Below are 18,452 nucleotides of genomic sequence, written 5' to 3' on the forward strand. Positions count from 1 at the left end.
CCGCGCTCCCCGCGGCGCTCAACGCGCATGCGCAGAGAGAGGCACAGCGAGAGGCGCGAAGGGCCCTGCGCATGCGCACTGAGCTCGCGGGAGGTTGCCGTAGAGACGCGTCGGGCAGGCCGGGCCCGGAGCGCCGCCGCCGCCGCCGCCGCCATGAGCTCGGGGCCGGAGCCGGGGCCGGGGCCGGGGACACGGCCGGCGGCAGGCACAGGGCCCCCGATCGTGCCCGAGCCGGGGATGCCCTTCCTCCCCGGCTGCGCCATCAAGGACCCCACGGTGAGCGCGCCCGCCCACTGTACCCCCTTCCCACGGGAGCCCCCCCCGGATCAAGGTGGGCTGGCCTGGAGGGTGCCCCCTGAGGGGTGACCCCAGAACGGGCCTCTGCACCTCCCCGCACCCGCTTCAGGTGGTACCTGGTGTCCCCTGGAGGCACTGTCTGGGAATCTGGTACTCCCTCAGACTTTGCTCTAAATCCACGGGAGTCTTGGGACCCCTAAACTCAACAATATTCATAGGATCATGGAATGGTTTGGGTTAGAAGACCTTAAAGCTCATCCCAATCCACCCCCTGCCATGGGCAGGGACACCTTCCACTATCCCAGGTTGCTCCAAGTCCCATCCACCCTTGGACACTAGCAGGGATCCAGGGGCAGCCACAGCTTCTCTGGGCACCCTGTGCCAGGGTCTCCCCACCCTCACAGGGAGCAACTCCTTTTCAATATCCCATCTAACCCTGACCTCTGGCAGTAGGAAGCCACTGCCCCTTGTCCTGTCCCTCCAGCCCTTGTCCCAAGTCCCTTCCAGCCCTCCTGGAGTTCCTTTAGGCACCAAAAGGGGTTCTAAGGTGTCCCTGGATCCTTCTCCATGTGAAAACCCCAGCTCTCCAGCCTGGCTCCAGAGCAGAGGGGCTCCAGCCCCCAGAGCATCTCCATGGTTTCCTCTGGACTCACTCCAACAGGTCCCTGCATTTGTTATGTTTTGGGCTCCCAACCTGGATGCAGCACCACAGGTGGGGTTTCACAAGAGCAGAGTATAGGGGGAGACAGTTTCTTCAGGGAACATGAACCAAGGGAACCTGCTGTTCCCTCAGATCACCCTGTAATTCTCTCCCAGACCAGGGGCCTGGTACATCCTGTATTCACCAAATATCCCCCAGAGAACTTGGTGTCCTTTAAACTCATGTCCTGGGAACTTCAAACTCACCAGAACCTGGACATGACCTTCAAAGTATCCCCAAAGAACCTGGTGAACCTGCTCTGTGAACTCATTTGATGCTCCCCAGAAGATTTAATATCCACTTAACTCTCCCCCAGGGACTTGGTGTTTCCCAAAGGCACCAAATACCTGCTGGACTCACTTCTGAGGGATCTGAACCCTCTGTACCCACCTGGTATCTCCTGATCCCACCCACAGCAGACCTGGTACCCCCATAATTCTTCCACTGTTACTGAACCTTGCAATCTGTTCCCAAGGGGCCAAGTATCCCTGAACTAACCTTCAAGGGGACTTGGTACTTTTAATCTTCACCCCAAGGAATTGCATCATGTACCCATTTTATAACCCTGAATTTGTCCTGATTTGGAGAGAGACACACACACCCCTCCTCCCCCTCATTCATGAGCCTCATTTGAAATTCCAAAAGCTGTTTCCATAACTGCAGAACTCCTGTCTGCAAACTCACCCCTGTATATTCAGTTCCCCTGAATCCATCCAATAATTCCCCTACAGTTCATGAGATAACCCAGGGGAAATCCCCAAATCACTTTACAGTCCTGAAACCTGATTCCCTCAGGAAAGCTGCTGTTTCTCTGAGTTTTTCCAAAGCAAACCATCTGAGTTTTTCCAAAGCAAAGTCCTCTGAACTGATACTGATACTGTCCTGAACCAAGTTCCTTAAATTCACCTGATACCTCCTCAACTGGATATACCCAGGAGAACCAATATTGATCAAACCTTGAGCATTCCTCCACTAGGAATTAATCCCCCAAATCATCCCAATATAATTATTTCCCAGACATAATTTATCTATTACATGAAGTCACCAGTCTCATTGGCAATCAACAGCTTCCTGATACCCCTTCCTCCAAAGCTCTGATACTTCCAAAACTGCTCTCCTGGTGTTGCCTGGAGAGCTGAATCCTCGACAGTGCAGGTGTGGAACCTGATAACCTGATGAGAGAACTGGTATCCCCCCACAGAACTGGTGTCATCACAGCTTCCAGGACCATCCCCAGGAAGTGACACACTCTCAGCTGTTCCCAGGTTCCCTGGAAAAAGCAATCTCATCCTCATCCTCCTCCTCATCCTCTGCATCTGATACCTAAATGAGGAACAACCTCTCCTTTTCTCCATCCAATGGCCCAGGCCCTAAGGACCTGATAACCCCAAATCCTCCCAACATCCTCTTGAAGAAGTGGTGCTACAGAGAACTGATGCTTCCATTTATTTATCTGATATACTAAAAAATTTCCCCCAAAAAGTCAAAAAGGGGGTTGTTTCATGCCTGGTTTGGGCTCACCAGGAATTTACAGCCTTCCTGGAGAGCATCTTTAACAGAAAACATTCCTGGCTGCATTCAGCTTTGTATATGAAAATTCATTGTCACAGAATGATGGAATGGTTTGGGTTTGAAGGGACCTTAAATGTCATCTTGTTCCAACCCTCTGCCATGGGCAGGGACATCTTCCACAAACCAGATTGCTCCAAGCCTATCCAGCCTGGCCTAAAATCAGTGACAATTGAGTTCTCCAATAGTAAATAGAGTAAATTGCTCATAACAAATAACCATCCAGCAATAAATGTTATCTCAGAATTATCATCAGATAATATTTCCTTGCAATAATTTATAACACCTTGGAAATCTGCAGTTTTCCAGTCCATAAAACTGGCATCACAATATTTGGTTTCCAAGTGAATGCTGAGAAGTTCTGAAGAAAATCTCTGTGTTCAAGTGAAGTGTTGTTACTGCTTAGTGCTCACAGGACAGGGAGACAGACACTGGGAGAGGGAATGGTGTTTGTGTGAAGTGTTACAGACTTGGCAAAAAGAAGGACTTAATTCAGTGGAATTTCTTCAGATAAACACTGCCAGCAACTGAGATTAGGAGTTTACATTCTGGGTTTTCCCTTTTAAATTTTCATTAGTCACCTAATCCTGGAAGATGTTATCTGGCATACAGGCTTTATCTGGCATACAGGCTCACTTTGGGAGAGCTTATCCACTCAGGAGCCTTATGAACCAATGAGGTGCTTTCTTTAGGCAAATGTGGGCTCTTAAAAGCCTGCACACTTCTGACAAACACTGATATTGCTCAAATTAAAGACAAACTTCCTGGTTTTCCCTTAATATTTTCCCCCACAGCATTCCCTTGGTGTTTATTTAACAGAAGGAAGTGGCAGTTCTGTGGCAGCTTATAAAATGTTCTGCTAAAATGTCTTCAGACAAATCTTGTTTTCACCTGTTTTCCTCACTGCTCTCTCCATTGCAAGATCTATAGTAGCAGTTTAAAGAGAAAACAGGGAATTATGTGGAATTCAAGTGGGGCCTTGAAGGCATAAATAAGATTAGAGGCTTAACCATGAGGGGCAAGGGAGGGGGTGCAGTTTGCATGCCTGAGGTTGGACTGACTGCAAGCCTGGGGCTGGAAAAGGAGCTGGAGCTTGTTCTCTCAGCACTAGAAATGCTTACAACTCTGTTTTACTTGGCAAAAGTCAAGAGATTTTATTATCAGGGACTCATAATTTCCCCTCCTTTCTCTGGAGCTGTAAGTGCTGAAAGCCCAGTGGGACCAGGCAGGCTCCTGCAGTGCAGGTGAGGTGCCATGTGTGCTGGAGTGTGCAGCAACTGGAGCAGTTTGGTGTCACTCCAGTGTGACCCTGCTCTTCAGTGGTGAAGAGCAAGAGTGGCTGGCAGAGATCAGCTCCTGTGCACAGCTCTGGTTGAATGCAGCCCTGGGAGAAGGACTTGGGGCTGCTGATGGATGAGAGGCTGGGAGCCAGAAACCCCCACAATGTGCTGGGGTGATGCCCCTGTGGGCAGCAGGGGAGGGGGTGATTCTGCCCCTCTGCCCCGCTCAGGTGAGACCCCACCTGCAGAGCTGCCTCCAGATCTGGGGTCCTCAGCAAAAATAGGACATGGAGCTGCTGGAGCAAAGCCAGAGGAGGCCACAGAGATGCTCCAAGGGCTGGAGCTCCTCTGCTCTCGAGGCTGGGAGAGCTGGGGGTGTTCACCTGGAGAAGAGAAGGATCCAAGGAGACCTCAGAGCCCCTTCCAGGACCTAAAGGGGCTTCATGAAAGATGGGACAAACCTTTTAGCAGGGCCTGTAGCAGTAGGACAAGGAATGATGATTTTAAACTCTAAGAGGCTTAGTTGAGATTAGATACAAGGAAGAAGTTTTTTACAAAGAGGGTGGTGAGGCCTGGCACAGGTTGCCCAGAGAAACTGTGGTTGTTTCATCCCTGCAAGTGTCCAAGTCCAGGTTGGATGGAGCTTGGAGCAACCTGGTCTAGTGGAAGGTGTCCCTGCCCATGGCAGGGGGTGAAACTGGATAATCTTTAATGTCCCTTCCAACCCAGGCTGTTCTATCAGTCTATGACTATGTAGAGAGGGGATAAAACAATCAGTGTGCTTTTGCACATTTCATAATTGCAGTTCTGTGAGCATGACATGCCTTGATTTAACTCAGCAAAGAAAATCCTGTATCATGCCCAAGGGAGGGTTAAGAAAATAAATAACAATGAAATGCACAGAGGGTGCACAAGAGTGAAGGGAGCACCATAAGGCAGCAACTGAGGTTCCATGGTACTCTGTGCTGCTGACAAATAGGGTAGGGAACAAAGAGCTGGTGAGATAAATACCAGGGCAGATAAAGTGCTGACACACTGTTCTAGGCACTGGCTATGGTGGCAGTCAGGAAATTCAGTGATTTAAGTTCTTCCAGAGCCTGTGGTAGTGCAAGGATCTGAGTTCACTCTTGTGCCTTGTACATCCACCACTCCCTGGTTTTTTCCACTGTTTTTTTCTCTCAGTACAAAATGAGATTTTAAATAACTGCAGCAGTAGTTTATAATAAAATGCTGGGGATGTGTGTGGGGTGAGACATTCTTGCTATTGCACTCTCTTACTGGGTTTTTTTTTGTGCTTCCAGTAGCTATATCTGCTAAATTCATGCAGTATTTTGATAGCTGGATTTCCTTCCAACAGAAAACATCTTTTCATCGGTGCCAGACAATGGACTTCAAAAATGGATATGCCTTTTTCCGGCTGCCAAGAGAGGGGGTTGGTGGGGACACACTCTTTGCAAATCAGCTCTCTCAAGATGAATTAGATGATTTATGCACCAAGGGAGCCACACTGACCTATGGGCAAGTCAAGAGGCCTGCACCTTCCCGCTTCACTCCAGCATTCGTGGCTTATGACAAAAAGGTATAAAGAAGCTGATTCCAGGAATATCACTGGCCAAATTCGGAGACATAAACAGTCAGCTCCAGGGTTCACGGGACTGCATACAGCAGTTTTCAGATGCCAGAGCCCTTAGTCAGAGACAGCTGAATCCCAGACTGAAAGAGGCTTTCTTTGCTCGGGAGGAGGATTATAATATGTAAACGATGTAAGACATTCCCTGCAAGTTACACTTGAGCATTTCCAGCAGATGTTGGAAAAGAGGTTTGATTAGCTCTGGAAAGCTCCAGCTTAAAAGTATTGCTCTGCAAGCCACAGCCTGGAGTTCTGTGTTTCCACAACTATATTGAGGTTGTAACTGAGCTTTAACTGGAAAAGTCAGTCTGCTGTGGGAACCCTGGTAGCCAGTTTGACCGTGGTCTATCTATTGGTGCTTGTGTTGTCACCACAGCGTGTCACAACCTGAACTGCTCCATTAGTGCTTCCCATGTTACATCTTGGTCATCATATCAGACTGGGTGCTGGCTCTGTGTCTGCTTGGAGCAGCCCTGAGCTGACCCTTGGTTTTCAGTGTCCCAGTGGCCCAAGCTCCAACCCACAGCCATGCATGGAGCAGCTGCTGCAGCGGGAGCTGCAGGGCTCGGGAGCTCAGCACGTGCAGGCTCCACACGCTGCCAGCCCTGCCAGAGCAGTCTGCAGCCAGCCAGCCCTGATCCTGGCTGTGACACAGGCTGGGGAACAGATGTGCTCTGTTAATTGCTGAGGCTGTTCCTTCAGAGCAATGTAAATGTTGCTGTTTAATCTGTCAGATCCTTCTCTGCCCCTTCCTTCAAGCCACAGGAGCAGCAGGGGCCCCAGTGCTGCTGGGGATGTCACAATCCCTTGTGGGGCACTTTGCTGACTGATAGGAATTTGCTGGCTTTATCATCTCTTAATTATCCAGGCCTCTGGGCTGGTGTAGGCTGGGCATGCAAGGCATGATTGGCCACCTGCACCTTCTTAAGGGCATTGAATAATCTTGGAGGGAATATTCCTCCTACTTCTGCCAAGCAGACAGACTGGCTGATTAGTTTCCTTGTTTCCCAAGCACAAATCAGTTTTTGCTGTCAGTGCTGAATAGATGTGACCTCAGATCATGGAAAGGGACCTCAAAGATCATCTTGTTCCAGCCTCCATGCCATACCTTCTGCTATCCCAGGTTGCTCAGAGCCTGGCCTTAAAATGATGACCCCTTTCAGATGTGGTTGAACTCTTTACTAAAATCTGTGGATAACTTCCCTAAATCAGGGCTGTAAAGCTGACAAATAAAAAGCTGTGTGTCAGTAAAGTAGATTACTGTCAGCAGCCAAGCACCTGGAAGTAGGTGAAACAGCAGGTGATCAAGAAGTAGGGAAAAGGCTGTATTTTTACACTTGTCTCAGGCACACCGAATTTGCAAAAGACACATCTTAATAAAAGCACTCCTGGTGCCTCTGCTGTCACTCACAGATTAGGCCACAGTTGTCTCTAAAGACTTTTAGAATCCAGTCCAGTAATTTCACACCACCAAAGCAAATTACAAATAAATTATTTGCCTTGATAGACTAATCATGGTGTTCAAATTATTTTTCTCTCTCCCTTTGCTGTATTGTGCCTTGGGCAGGTTTTGAAGTTCGATGCCTACTTCATGGAGGAAGTTGCTATCTCGGCAGAGGAGCATTACCGGATCCGCCAGGTGTGCATCTACTACTACCTGGAGGATGACAGCATGTGCATCATCGAGCCCAAGGTGAAGAACTCGGGTCTGCTCCAAGGGAAACTCATGAGACGCCACCGGGTGCCCAAGAACGTGCACGGGGATTATTACCACTGGAAGGATCTGAACCTGGGCATCGACCTCACCATCTACGGCCGGACCTACCGCCTGGTCAACTGCGACTCCTTCACCAAGGTGTGTGCTAGGGAGAGCACTGACAGAAACACTCCCAGATCCTGGGAATGCAGGGTTTAACTGCCTCTTAGAGTCCAGCAGTTTGCAGCTGTAGCTTTTGTCGTATGGGTGCTCGCAGTCTTTCATTGTGCTTTTTGTGGAGATTTCTTTTTTCAGGCCAAAGGGGGCTTCAGAGTATGGCATCTGCTGAGGGCAAGAAAGATGCTCAGGATTTTTGCCCCAGGACTGCTGGAAGTCCATCCTTTGTCCTCAGGGCTTATCTTTACAATACAAATTCTAAGTTCCTGTCTGGGCAGTTTAAGTGCTTGGAGTCCAGATGAAACATTGTGCATACATGAGAGGGAAATTAGTGATCCTGACTCTTTTCTGATTTAATATTCCTCTGTTAGGAACAGTGGAAAGGAATACAAGCAGTAACTCTGCACACATCCACAGCCAATGCATGATCCATGGGTTGAGAATCATGGTATGAACTGACCTTTCTAAGAAAGCTTACTCATTGCCTGCTTTTCTATTTCTGGCTATTTCTGTACCAGTAAATGAGATAATAATGATCCAATAACAAGAAATAAAAATTACCAGTATGCTGGTATCCTGCTAGATTGTCCCCAGTAAAATCTCAGCCCTGGTCAGCTACTATTCTTCCAGGCCAGGAGTTAGACTGCTCCAGGAGCCATTCCAAATATGTGAGTTACATGCAGTCTACCTGTCCTGGAGGCTGGAAGAGTTTAGATCCAGGCTTTTCCTTGTCAGTTGGCCTCAGTGCCCAGGAATGTTCCCAAGCATATATAATACATTGATATAAATGTGGCTGTGGGGCCAGCTCTGCTGGAACTGGTGACTGTTCAAGTCAGTCCACATCAAATAAAGAGCTGGTCCTCATGTTAATATTGATGGAAAACATGGAATGAGCTACATGGGTCTACATCTCAAGGCCAATAGTGTATTTCTCATTTACTGACATCTTCCAGACCAGAAAATAGTGAGTCTGAAAGTGTGAACTTGCCTTGTGAGTCTCCAGGGGGATCTCATATTCCTGTGGGAGATGTTTGTATAGGTGCTTCCTGGGCTGAATGTTTTCATGGACCACTTCCCAAAGCCAAAAAGGGAACAAGTCCCTTGACTTCAGATAATGTTTTGGGTGACTGATGCAAGTCCATGAGTAACACCCTGGATTTTGTTCATGGTCCAAGGTAAGCAAAAAATCCCTTTATAAGCAAGCAGATTGCACTTTTTCTGTGGGAAAAGTACTCTGGAAAGATGGAATGAAGCTGCCAGTGACACAGATCCTTGTGTCTGAAGGCTCTTGATGTGCCTAGTGTGGGTGACACTAGCTTCTTCTAACTATCTGACACAGCCCTAAATTATTGCAAACTCAGGCTGACTACATCTGTGTTTATACAGCAATTTAATCTTTTCCATTTATATAAAAGAGAACAACTGACAGCTATCTTCCATTTAAAGCCCTAAGGCCAAGGAAAACTGTGCTCAAGTGAAATCTGAGTTAGGATGTTCAGGACAAAACTGCTCTGATTAATTAAAGGGTAAGCAAAGATAAGAAGCAGCTTAAACAAATGTGTTTGTCATCTGTTGTATTTTGCTGTTGCTGTAGAATTCTCTGTGAGGAGTAAACTTTCAGAATTCTGACCTCACTCATCCCAGCCCACCTGTAACCTCTAGTCACCTCTTACCTTCAGAACTCCTGGCAGCACTAACACCTCAGATGACCTTCCTAGGTGTTCCTGGAGAGCCAAGGAATTGTAGTGAACCCCCCAGAGGAGCTGGTTTCAGATCCTTACACGGAGCAGCATCGGACGCCTGTGCAAAAACGCATTGTTCCCACAGGTCCCGACCCCTTCAGGCAGTTCCTGGCCTATGACACAAAGGTGAGAGAGCTGGGGATTACCCTAATTATTGTATAATTACCCACACCACACAGGTGAGGCACCTCCAGTCCTGGTCCTGGTCTGGGACCTTCACTTTAAGAAAGACATTGAGGGGCTGGAGTATATCCAGGGAAGGGGCTGGAGCACCAGGAGCAGCTGAGGGAGCTGAAAAGGGGCTCAGCTGGAGAAAAGGAGGCACAGGGAGGACCTTCAGGCTCTGCACAACTCCCTGACAGGAGGGGACAGTCAGGTGAGGGTCAGTATCTTCCTCCAGGCAACCAGAGAGAGGGCTGGAAATGGCCTCAAGTTGTGCAAGGGGAGGTTTGGGTTGAATTAGGAAGAACTTCTTCACAGAAAGGATGATTAGACATTGAAACAGGTTGTCCAGGAAGGTGGTGGAGTCCACATCCCTGGAGGTGTCAAAGGAATGACTGGAAATGGCACTCAGTGCTCGGTGCAGGGTGACAGGGTAGGGGTCAGTCAGAGGTTGGTCTCAATGATCTTCCAACCTAAAAAATTCTGTGGTTACAGTGAATATGTGCTATTGAAACCCAGGTCTTGTAAGTGTCTGCAACCTCACTTATTCTAAATTGTCTCAATCTGCTGAACAGACTCCAGATTTGCTCCTTTCTTGGCTTTAGTGAGAAACAAAACCTTTTATGCTTTTTTCTGGGCTTTGTGCCTTGTAAACAGCTCCTCTTTGGATTGCAGAGCCTGTGCTCAATATCATCCATTACTCTCTTGCTTTCTGTTGGGATGAGATAAGCCACCTGCCTCTGGAATTTAGCAGCCAGATGCAGTTCTATTAGGAATGGTCTTACTGCATCCACTCCTCTGCTCCCCCAAAATATTGATGCCAGGTGCCAGAGCAGACAATTTCAGGCAAACACAAATGCCCCTTGCTCTGAATAAAATCTCCCTGTGTCTCTCCTCTCTCTTCAGAAGGTGAACCTTGGGGAACCCTTGAGCATCTCACTGTGATGAGTTTGATTTCTGTGGCACCAAAAGATGATTCTGATCCATGTTTGACTGCTTTTTTTCCCTCCACCCCAGGTGCTTCGCTTCTATGCCATATGGGATGACACCAACTGTGCCTTTGGTGATCACCATCCCTGCATCATCCATTACTTCTTGGCAGATGACACAGTGGAGGTTCGGGAAGTGCACAAGAGAAATGATGGGAGGGACCCGTTCCCGGTACTGATGAGACGCCAGCGCTTGCCCAAAATCTTTGTGGACAAGAACCGTAAGTTCACATTGACACACCCATCTGTGCTAAGGTGTCATTATTTCTTGGTCAAAAAAAAGTTCTTCAAATGGTTACTAAATTCTTTATCTTTTGGGAAACAGTGGCAGGACAGTAGTGCCAGCATCTCCCTGTAGCTATTTATACACCTTGCTTTTATATCCATTTTCACAAGGAAATGTTAACATCTCCCTGATCAATTTATTTTTCCTTCTGCTCCCTTTTCCTTAGAGAACTTCCCAAGCTGTGTGCTGGAGATCACTGACCATGAGGTACAAGAGTGGTACTCACCCAAAGATTTTGCTATTGGCAAAACTGTCACCCTCCTCGGACGCACCTTCTTCATCTATGATTGTGACAAGTTCACCCAGGACTTCTATCGTGAAAAATATGGCATCACAGACTTCCAGCCAGTGGATGTAAATAAGAAACCACTTGAAAAGGTTCCACAGGTACTGCAATTTCTCAAAAGAAGGGAGGAAAGGAAACAGTTGATGTTAGATCTTATAGTAAAGTAGAGATTCAGCTTAGTAAGAACCTGTAGAAAACAAGTTCAGCTTAAAGAAAAAAATCTAATTGAAAAAGACAAGGCAAGAATGGTCATAATGGATATAAAAATGAAAGTCTGGCTGCACTCATACTACTGAACTCTCCCTTACTCTTCAAAACAGTGTTGCCAGGTCCAAACTACCTACTGAGGATGGTCACAGCCCTTTTTACCTCCCAAACTGAGCCCAGAAATTGTTTGGAGTTGTGGCTTAGACCACAGGCATGATGGGGATTAGGTTACCAGTGTAACCATTCGATGGCTGAGTTCCTGTGCATGGGAAGGTTTAGTTGGAACTGGATGATTTTAAGGTCCTTTTCAACCCAAACCATTCTATGGTTCTTTAATATAGCCATAACCTCTTAAATCAGAGAAATTACCTATGGCTTTCTGAGATTCAGATTTGCTTAATCCTCTTATATTTTCATTAAATACAACATATGGCCAGGCTGGTATCAACCATCTCTACTGGGCAGGATGTCACAGCTCTTCCTACCTGGTGGCAGAATATTTCCTTCCAAATCTGATGGGCTTTGCTAAGTGTTGTAAACTTTGTCTTGTTCTTAGTTGCAGCTGTTTATGATTGATGTCTCCTCTGCATGCAGGTAATTCCTCCCTACAATGGTTTTGGCATCCCTGAAGACTCTCTCCAGAACTGCCTTAGTCTATTTCCAAAGCCTCCACGGAAAGATATCATAAAGATGCTGGAGAATAATCTCAAGGTCCTGCGGTACCAGGTGGCCCTGGTAAGTGTTTTCCTTGGTGGAATAGTGCCAGGGGGATGGGAGGAGCAGCCTGCCCAGACAAAGCTGTTGGCAAACTCTCCTTTGTGCCAGTGGGAAAAGAGAGCTCCCCAAACCAACAGGACTGTCCCTGGGGAGATGCCATGGGGTTGTTGTGTGCTTGCTGTGACAATTGACAGCTCAAAAAACTAGGAAAAAAAAAAAATAAGGCCAAAAAGTACAAACCAGACCTGCTACAAACCCACAGCCATTTATGGAAAAACTCCCTCTGCCACTGCTGCATGCCAGATGGCCCTGGCTGAAGCAGCCTGCACTGGGCACTGTGCCTCTGCCCGCCTGCCACCGCTGCCACCAGCCAGTCCTTGATGTCTCTGCTGGCTAGTCCTGAATGCAGCAGCCAGCAAGGAGCTGTCCTAGCAGAGCAGCCAATGCTGTGCAGAAGCTGGAAAATCCATGAGAATTGTGTTTTCCACCCACTCCAGCACCCAGGCCCTGGCCTTTGTGCCAGCTTTGCAGCTGGTTTATGCAAGGAGCCTCTGGCACATCCAGCAGCAGCGATGGCATTTCCTGTGCTGCCTTGTGCCTGCCCTCTCCAAACACTCTGGTTTCTTTTCCCCATTGTGCAGGAGTTCCCTAAAGTCACAGATGAGGAGTTAAGATCCACTTAGCTTTAAGCTAAGCAAGTAAATCCACTGGTGTATCAGGGGAGTGACTTCCTGTGACTAAGGGCTGAAACAGCACCAGCCTCTCTCAGGCACTCAGCATAATGAAAAAATGTAATTTAAAACTGAATTTCACAGCCTCTCTGGGATGAATCATTCCATATAGGATAGAGAAAGGATTTCTCTCAGATTACTCAGGCTGTGGAAACACTGAATATATTTGGTAACTTCAACCCAGATTCTGCTTCAGTGGCTTGAGTAAAGCAAGTAACCTTTGAAATTCAGATCCTGAGTGCTGTCTGGTGCTTTGTTATGCTATGTCAGCACATCAAGTGCTTTGTTTAGTCAGCTGTAAAAAAAGCTCTGGGTGCTTATGAGTGGGTTACTAGGTACTCCTAAGCACCCCAGGCAAGGAAAACCTGGTTCAAATGTTCAAATGTTCAAACCTGTTCAAATTCTGTTCCAAACCTGCTGCCTTTCCTGTAGGAATCACCAGTGCCTGAGGACAAAAATCGTCGTTTCATCCTCTCTTATTTCCTCGCTGATGACACAATCAGCATCTATGAACCCCCAGTCAAAAACTCTGGCATTACTGGAGGCAAATACTTAAGAAGGACCAAAGTTACCAAGCCAGGATCTACTCCAGAGAATCCCATATACTATGAGCCCTCTGACTTCACCATTGGTTCTACAATTGAAGGTAAGATCCAGCCTGGATTTATAATACTCTGCTCTGTCATTTATTGCATATCTCTTCCTTCACTTGAAAGATCTGCTGCTTCTGGGTCTCCTCACATTTGTATTTCCAGATTAGCAGCTGGTGTACATTAATATAACTTTGTTACTGTCAATGTTTAAACCTTTCAATCAGTGAAATTATTGTTGCTTTAAGAACTGAAAAAAGTAGCAGAGCTGGCTCAAAGCTGAGCCCAGCCACAGAAGAGGAATCCTGCTCCCTCCTGGATGATGAAATTACTTAATTAGCTAACACTACTTCTTTAATGTTCCTCCCCTAGTGTTTGGCCACAGGTTTATTATCACTGATGCTGATGAATATGTGCTTAATTATTTGGAGAGAAATGCAAAGAGTTTCCCTGCAGCCACAGTGCAATCCATAAGGGATCATTTCCTCCCACGGAAGGTGGTGGTGGAGACTACCAGCAGGTGGGCTACAAAGAATGGGGTGGTGGGGCTAAATAAGACTAAGGTGTTCAGCCAAGAGCATTTTCAGCAGCCTCCCTGGGCTCCAGCCTCCTGCTCTGCTGGTGGTTCTGATGCTCCAAGGGGCTCTTTGGGCACATTCAGAGGGTGTGAGGTGTGTACAGTAAAATGTTCTGGCTGCTGCCAGCCCCAAAACCTCCTGGAACAGCTCTGCCTCAGCAGCACAGACAGAGAAGTGGTCACAGCACCAGCTGAGTTCAAGAGGTGTTTGGACTTCCAGCCAAAATCACAGAACCACAAAATGGCTTGGGTTGGAAGGACCTTAAAGATCAGCTCAGTCCAACCCCTGCCACGGGCAGGGACATCTTCCACTACCCCAGGTTGCTCCAAGCAACACTTCAACACTTTCATTTTGTGGAGGGACATCATTTTCAGATGGTGGACACATATTTTCCAAAAAAAAGCATCACTTCACTGTAACAGATGCTGCCAACTTGAGCTGCTTGATGGTTGCAGGCTCAGCAGGTGGTGAGAGGGGTCTTTTTTAGGGCATTTATTCCTTCTTTGCTTATCAGTCCATCAGAGCCTGGACCACATCCTCCTTTTAGCTGTCTGGACCCAGTTTGTGTGACCCAGTAACAACTCTGTTATCTCAGAACATGGTTTCAAGACAGTTATATCATGGCTCTGGTTGAAACTCAAGTTTCCCAGAGTTTCTGACTCTGTGGAGCACGCAGGGAAATGCTCTTTTTTCACTCAAGTGTCACAGCAAGGCTGCCAAAATGAGTTTTTACATTAAATCCTATTATTGTTTTCTTCTGCAGTGGCTTCCCCAAGAAGGACCTGGATGATTTAATTGTGGAAGTTCAGAAAGAACTGAAACTTCAAGAGCCCTTTGACACCAGGCAGTTTCATGAGGCATTTCATCATTGTGACACGGAGGGCTCTGGCTTCCTGGATAAAACAAGATTTTTAACTCTTTGTGACAGGTTCAACGTGCCAACCAGCACCATTCTTCTTAAAAAGGTCAGATGGAAGGGGTGCTATGCATGTGGAATTCCCCTTCTATGGCTCTTCCAAAAGATCTCTTCTAAAAACCAACCCTGACCAGCTGCTCTAGCCTTCAAAGGGGAACAAATTCAAGAAAAGGGCAAGAGAGTCCCAGTTTAGAAAAACTCCTGAGCTGTTGGACTGAGCCTGTGTCTTAGAGGAGATAATAATTGGTGTCCTCTAAGGAAAAGGGAAAAATGTTGTCCAGGTGGCCCCCCATGTTTGGCTGCACTGTAATGTGTGAAAATTCCTGCTGGTTCAGGCCTTGGATGAGTAGAAGAGGTTGTGTATTGTGATAGAGATCAGGAATCATGGCAGAGATCAGGGACAGGCTCCTGCAGAGCTTGGAGTGTCTGTGATGGCTTAAGCACAGCTGGGATTGAGTAGAGGTGACACTGAGGTGTTCAAGGAATGTGCCTTAGGAAAGCTTAGAGACATTCTGGATTCAACAGCAACTGAACTGAAGGTCTAAGAACTAAGTATTTTCCAAAAAATATTAATATTAATAACTATAATATATAAAAATGCATACTAATATAATAATATAATAATATAATACAATAATATATTGTATATGATTAATATACAATAATTTATAATATATAATATATAATATATAATAATGAAATATTATTTTTGTTATTAGATATATTTAATAATTATAATTTTTATTAAAATGGCAATAAATAATGATATTATTGTAATATATATAATATATATAATAATATAATATAACAATAAATTGTTACAAGATATAATGTATAGTAAAAATATAATAACATATAATGTAATGTAAATAATAATAATAATAATAATAATAATAATAATAATAATAATTATTATTATTATTATTATTATTATTATTATTATATCATAAGGCCCTGGTTAGCACTTGCTGGGCACTATGAGCAAACAGCAGCACATGGAGATCACACTCTTTGCATAGTCTACAAAGCACAAAACATCGAGGGAAACTGAGGGAAAAATTCCTGCAGTGAGGATGGAGGAGGAATATGACTGGCAAGGATGTTTCCTCAACATCATGTGATGGGCTGTAGATTAGTGGCCAAAAAGGGGGGTCACACTTTAGAGAAATCTGGAAACCAGAGGGAGATATTTCCCCTGCTAAAATAAAACTTTTCTAAAGCAGTCCACTGTGAGCATCACAGCCATGGTTAGGAAGGTGCATGGGCAGGGGACTTGTGTCTCTGAATGCAGGATGAATAAAGGCCCTGACAAGCACCCAGGGCTTTGCTGTATCAGAGTTCATCAGAGCTCACTCTGCCCTGAGGAATTTACAGTGGGGTGACAATCCCTGCTCCACTCTGAGAGTGGGAGAGAACATTCTCAAAATTATGTGGAGAACCTGTGACAATTGAAGCTAAACTCCCACGTTTGAGCCCCAGTCTAGGACCTATGCACTAAAAACATCCACCTCCTCTCCTGAAATCTTAATCCCAGTGTTCCCAGAGCCCTGGGAAGCGTGGCAGGGCTATAAATTAAACATATGGCAGAGCGTTCAGTGCCTGGAGAGGAGCACAGCTGCCAGTCACAGAAGCAAACCCCAGAGAATCTGTCTCCAGGTGACAAGGAGAAGAGGAATCCTTTCAAGGAATTGCGATATTAGACCTTTTCCATCTCGCTGGTGTCAGAAGGAGATTAGTTATGCAATTAAAGAAACAAAAGCCTTCTTTGTTCCCCTGAAGCACACAAAGGCTGTGGCTCTGTAACACAATGCAGGGTCAGGCACGGACACCAGAACTGGCTCATTAGTGGGGCTGTCACCAAGCTCAGTTATCTGTGTCTCCCCTTTATGCCATGTGCACACACCAAAGTGGCACCAAGGAACAGTGACTGTTCACATACATGGCCTTCACCCCACTTTTGGCAGGAATTTCTGCAAGATTTCCTGTGGCCCATCTCAGTCTGTGGCCATGCTTTGTATTTTTGTGGCTTTCTTGCCACTCTGGTGAAGCCCAGAAAGAAATAAAGATTAAACTCAAATGCTTTAACTTTTCTCCTTGCATAGATTAGAGTCATCTATAGGCATTTAAGGCTGGACTTGAACCTTTAGATCATCAAGTCCAACCTTTAGATCATGAAGTTCAATCCTTAAATGGTTGGACTTGATGATCCAAAGGTTGGACTCAATGATCTTATTGGTCTTTTCAATTCTTAATGGTTCTATGATTCCAATTTTACCTGTGATTCAGGACTACCAGGATGGGGAAATCCACATGGGGGAGTAACATCTGCTCTGTCACACAAGGAGAACTCTGGGCAGTTTCCCCTAAAAACAACCCAAATTTTGCACCTTTTTCCATCTCTTTATGATGTTTGCTGTGTGTTTTGTCCCCACAGCTGATTGACTACTGTTCCTGTGATGAAGACAAGGTAAACTACCGTGACTTCCTTCGAGCCTTCCCTAGTGATCTCTTCCCAGAAGCTGAAGGACAGTGTCAGCAGTTGAATTCTCAGCTGACTTGAATATATTGTACTTCAAAAAGGATGTTCTGGTTTTCCCCCTTGCTTCACTCTCCCCCTCCCCCTTTTACAGACCCAGCTGATTCCACCCTCATGTTAACGTTTTTTCCTTCCTAACCTCTCCCTGTCCTTTTAGCTACTCCTAAACTCAAACCCCACAACTGCTGGATGTTGAAATGAAACTTATAGGAGAGAAAAAAATAATTCTGAGAACCAAAGTCAGGTTCTTCTGTTGTTTTCTCAACTTTTTAGTGCAGTACTTTAGAGAGCTAAAGCTCTCTGGAGCCTGGAGTGAAAACCACTCCAGGTTTCTCTCAGATGGGCCTTTCACCTTCAAGTAGTGAAGACTGCCAGTTTGTTATTAAAATTGCAATAAAACTGCAGTTGCTATAAACGTGTCAAAAATTCTGTTTTAAATAGAATGGCTGGAATAGCTAAGAATTAAAATAAGGGTGAGGAGGGAAACCCACAAATTGTCATTCTAGGTCTACTCAAAGTAGGGTAATGGTGGTGAGTTTAGTTTTCGAGAGGGAACAGGGGACTGGACACAAATCTGCTGACAGCAGCTCTGCATTTTTCAACAAGAAGTTGGGGGAATGGTTTTAGGACTGAGATCCCATCTAAACCCTGTCATCTCACCAGACAGGTCTCCAAGGAGAAGGGAACATGGGAAGTTGGCATGACAATAGTTATGACACCCCTGCTCCATTACTCATCTCCCCATGAAGGTAACGAGGCAGGAGCCCTCTCACCCCAAGTGACAACTGCCAGGTGTTGCCATGGAGCACCCAGAAAAGGCAGCTGTCACACACACAGAGAACAAAGCTCTCTGGAACAAAATGTTGCTTTAATTCAGCTTTTGTGCCATGGATTCCCACTTGCCCTCAGACAGCTGAGAGTCCCCACGTGACAGCTCTCTCCTGTCTCCCCTTGTTTGGAAAGGTCACTGCTCTTCTCTTCTGGGCCTGTTTTGTGCTGCTGCTCACCCAGACCAAGGATCATTCCAGGGATCTCTGGTCCACCTCAGATTTCAAGAGACCAAAAACTTACAGATGAAATGACTTGAGCTGTAGAAAGTAAGAAACTATTTTCTGCACAGGCTATGAAACCATAACCTAACCCTCAGCCAAGTGATGTCGTGTGCCTGGGGCCAGCTGCACAAAATATACAATATAGCTCACCAAAAATATGCGCCTAAACCACATCAGATAAATCATCTCCTACAAATACCCTTATCCTCCACTCCCTCTGATGAAAGCAGCTACAAAGAATGAACTCTGGAGCAGCTGCCTGTGCTGTGGACATGGGAAATGTGGGAAGATGAATCCCAGCTGTAAGGGCT

The 18,452-nt window shown here is 46.1% G+C and overlaps 1 protein-coding gene across 2 annotated transcripts; it reads left to right on the forward strand.

The window, feature by feature from the left end:
• The first annotated feature begins 72 nt into the window (after positions 1-72).
• Positions 73-17,569, forward strand: EFHC1 (EF-hand domain containing 1). Of its 2 annotated transcripts, XM_071447495.1 has the most exons (11): positions 73-276; positions 5,204-5,425; positions 7,044-7,331; positions 9,068-9,217; positions 10,271-10,463; positions 10,695-10,915; positions 11,616-11,756; positions 12,902-13,115; positions 13,432-13,579; positions 14,401-14,602; positions 16,988-17,569. In XM_071447495.1, exons 1-11 carry the CDS (start codon positions 154-156, stop codon positions 17,111-17,113), a joined length of 2,028 nt encoding a protein of 675 aa, XP_071303596.1. In that variant the 5' UTR covers positions 73-153; the 3' UTR covers positions 17,114-17,569. The 2 variants fall into 2 exon arrangements, with proteins under 2 accessions (XP_071303596.1, XP_071303603.1); XM_071447502.1 differs by lacking the exon at positions 5,204-5,425.
• The last annotated feature ends 883 nt before the right edge of the window (positions 17,570-18,452 follow it).

Source organism: Agelaius tricolor, unplaced genomic scaffold (genome assembly GCF_023055355.1).
Source record: "Agelaius tricolor isolate 1412-34295 unplaced genomic scaffold, bAgeTri1.0.p SCAF_1, whole genome shotgun sequence".
NCBI classification, from domain to species: Eukaryota; Metazoa; Chordata; class Aves; order Passeriformes; family Icteridae; genus Agelaius; species Agelaius tricolor.

Excerpts from the sequence above, each read along its gene's own strand:
- EFHC1 (XM_071447495.1), top strand. The coding sequence starts at position 154 with ATGAGCTCGGGGCCGGAGCCGGGGCCGGGGCCGGGGACACGGCCGGCG. Across the intron at positions 10,916-11,615 it reads CACTTGAAAAGGTTCCACAG|GTAATTCCTCCCTACAATGG; the intron begins GTACTGCAATTT and ends CTCTGCATGCAG. Across the intron at positions 13,580-14,400 it reads GTGGTGGAGACTACCAGCAG|TGGCTTCCCCAAGAAGGACC; the intron begins GTGGGCTACAAA and ends TTTCTTCTGCAG.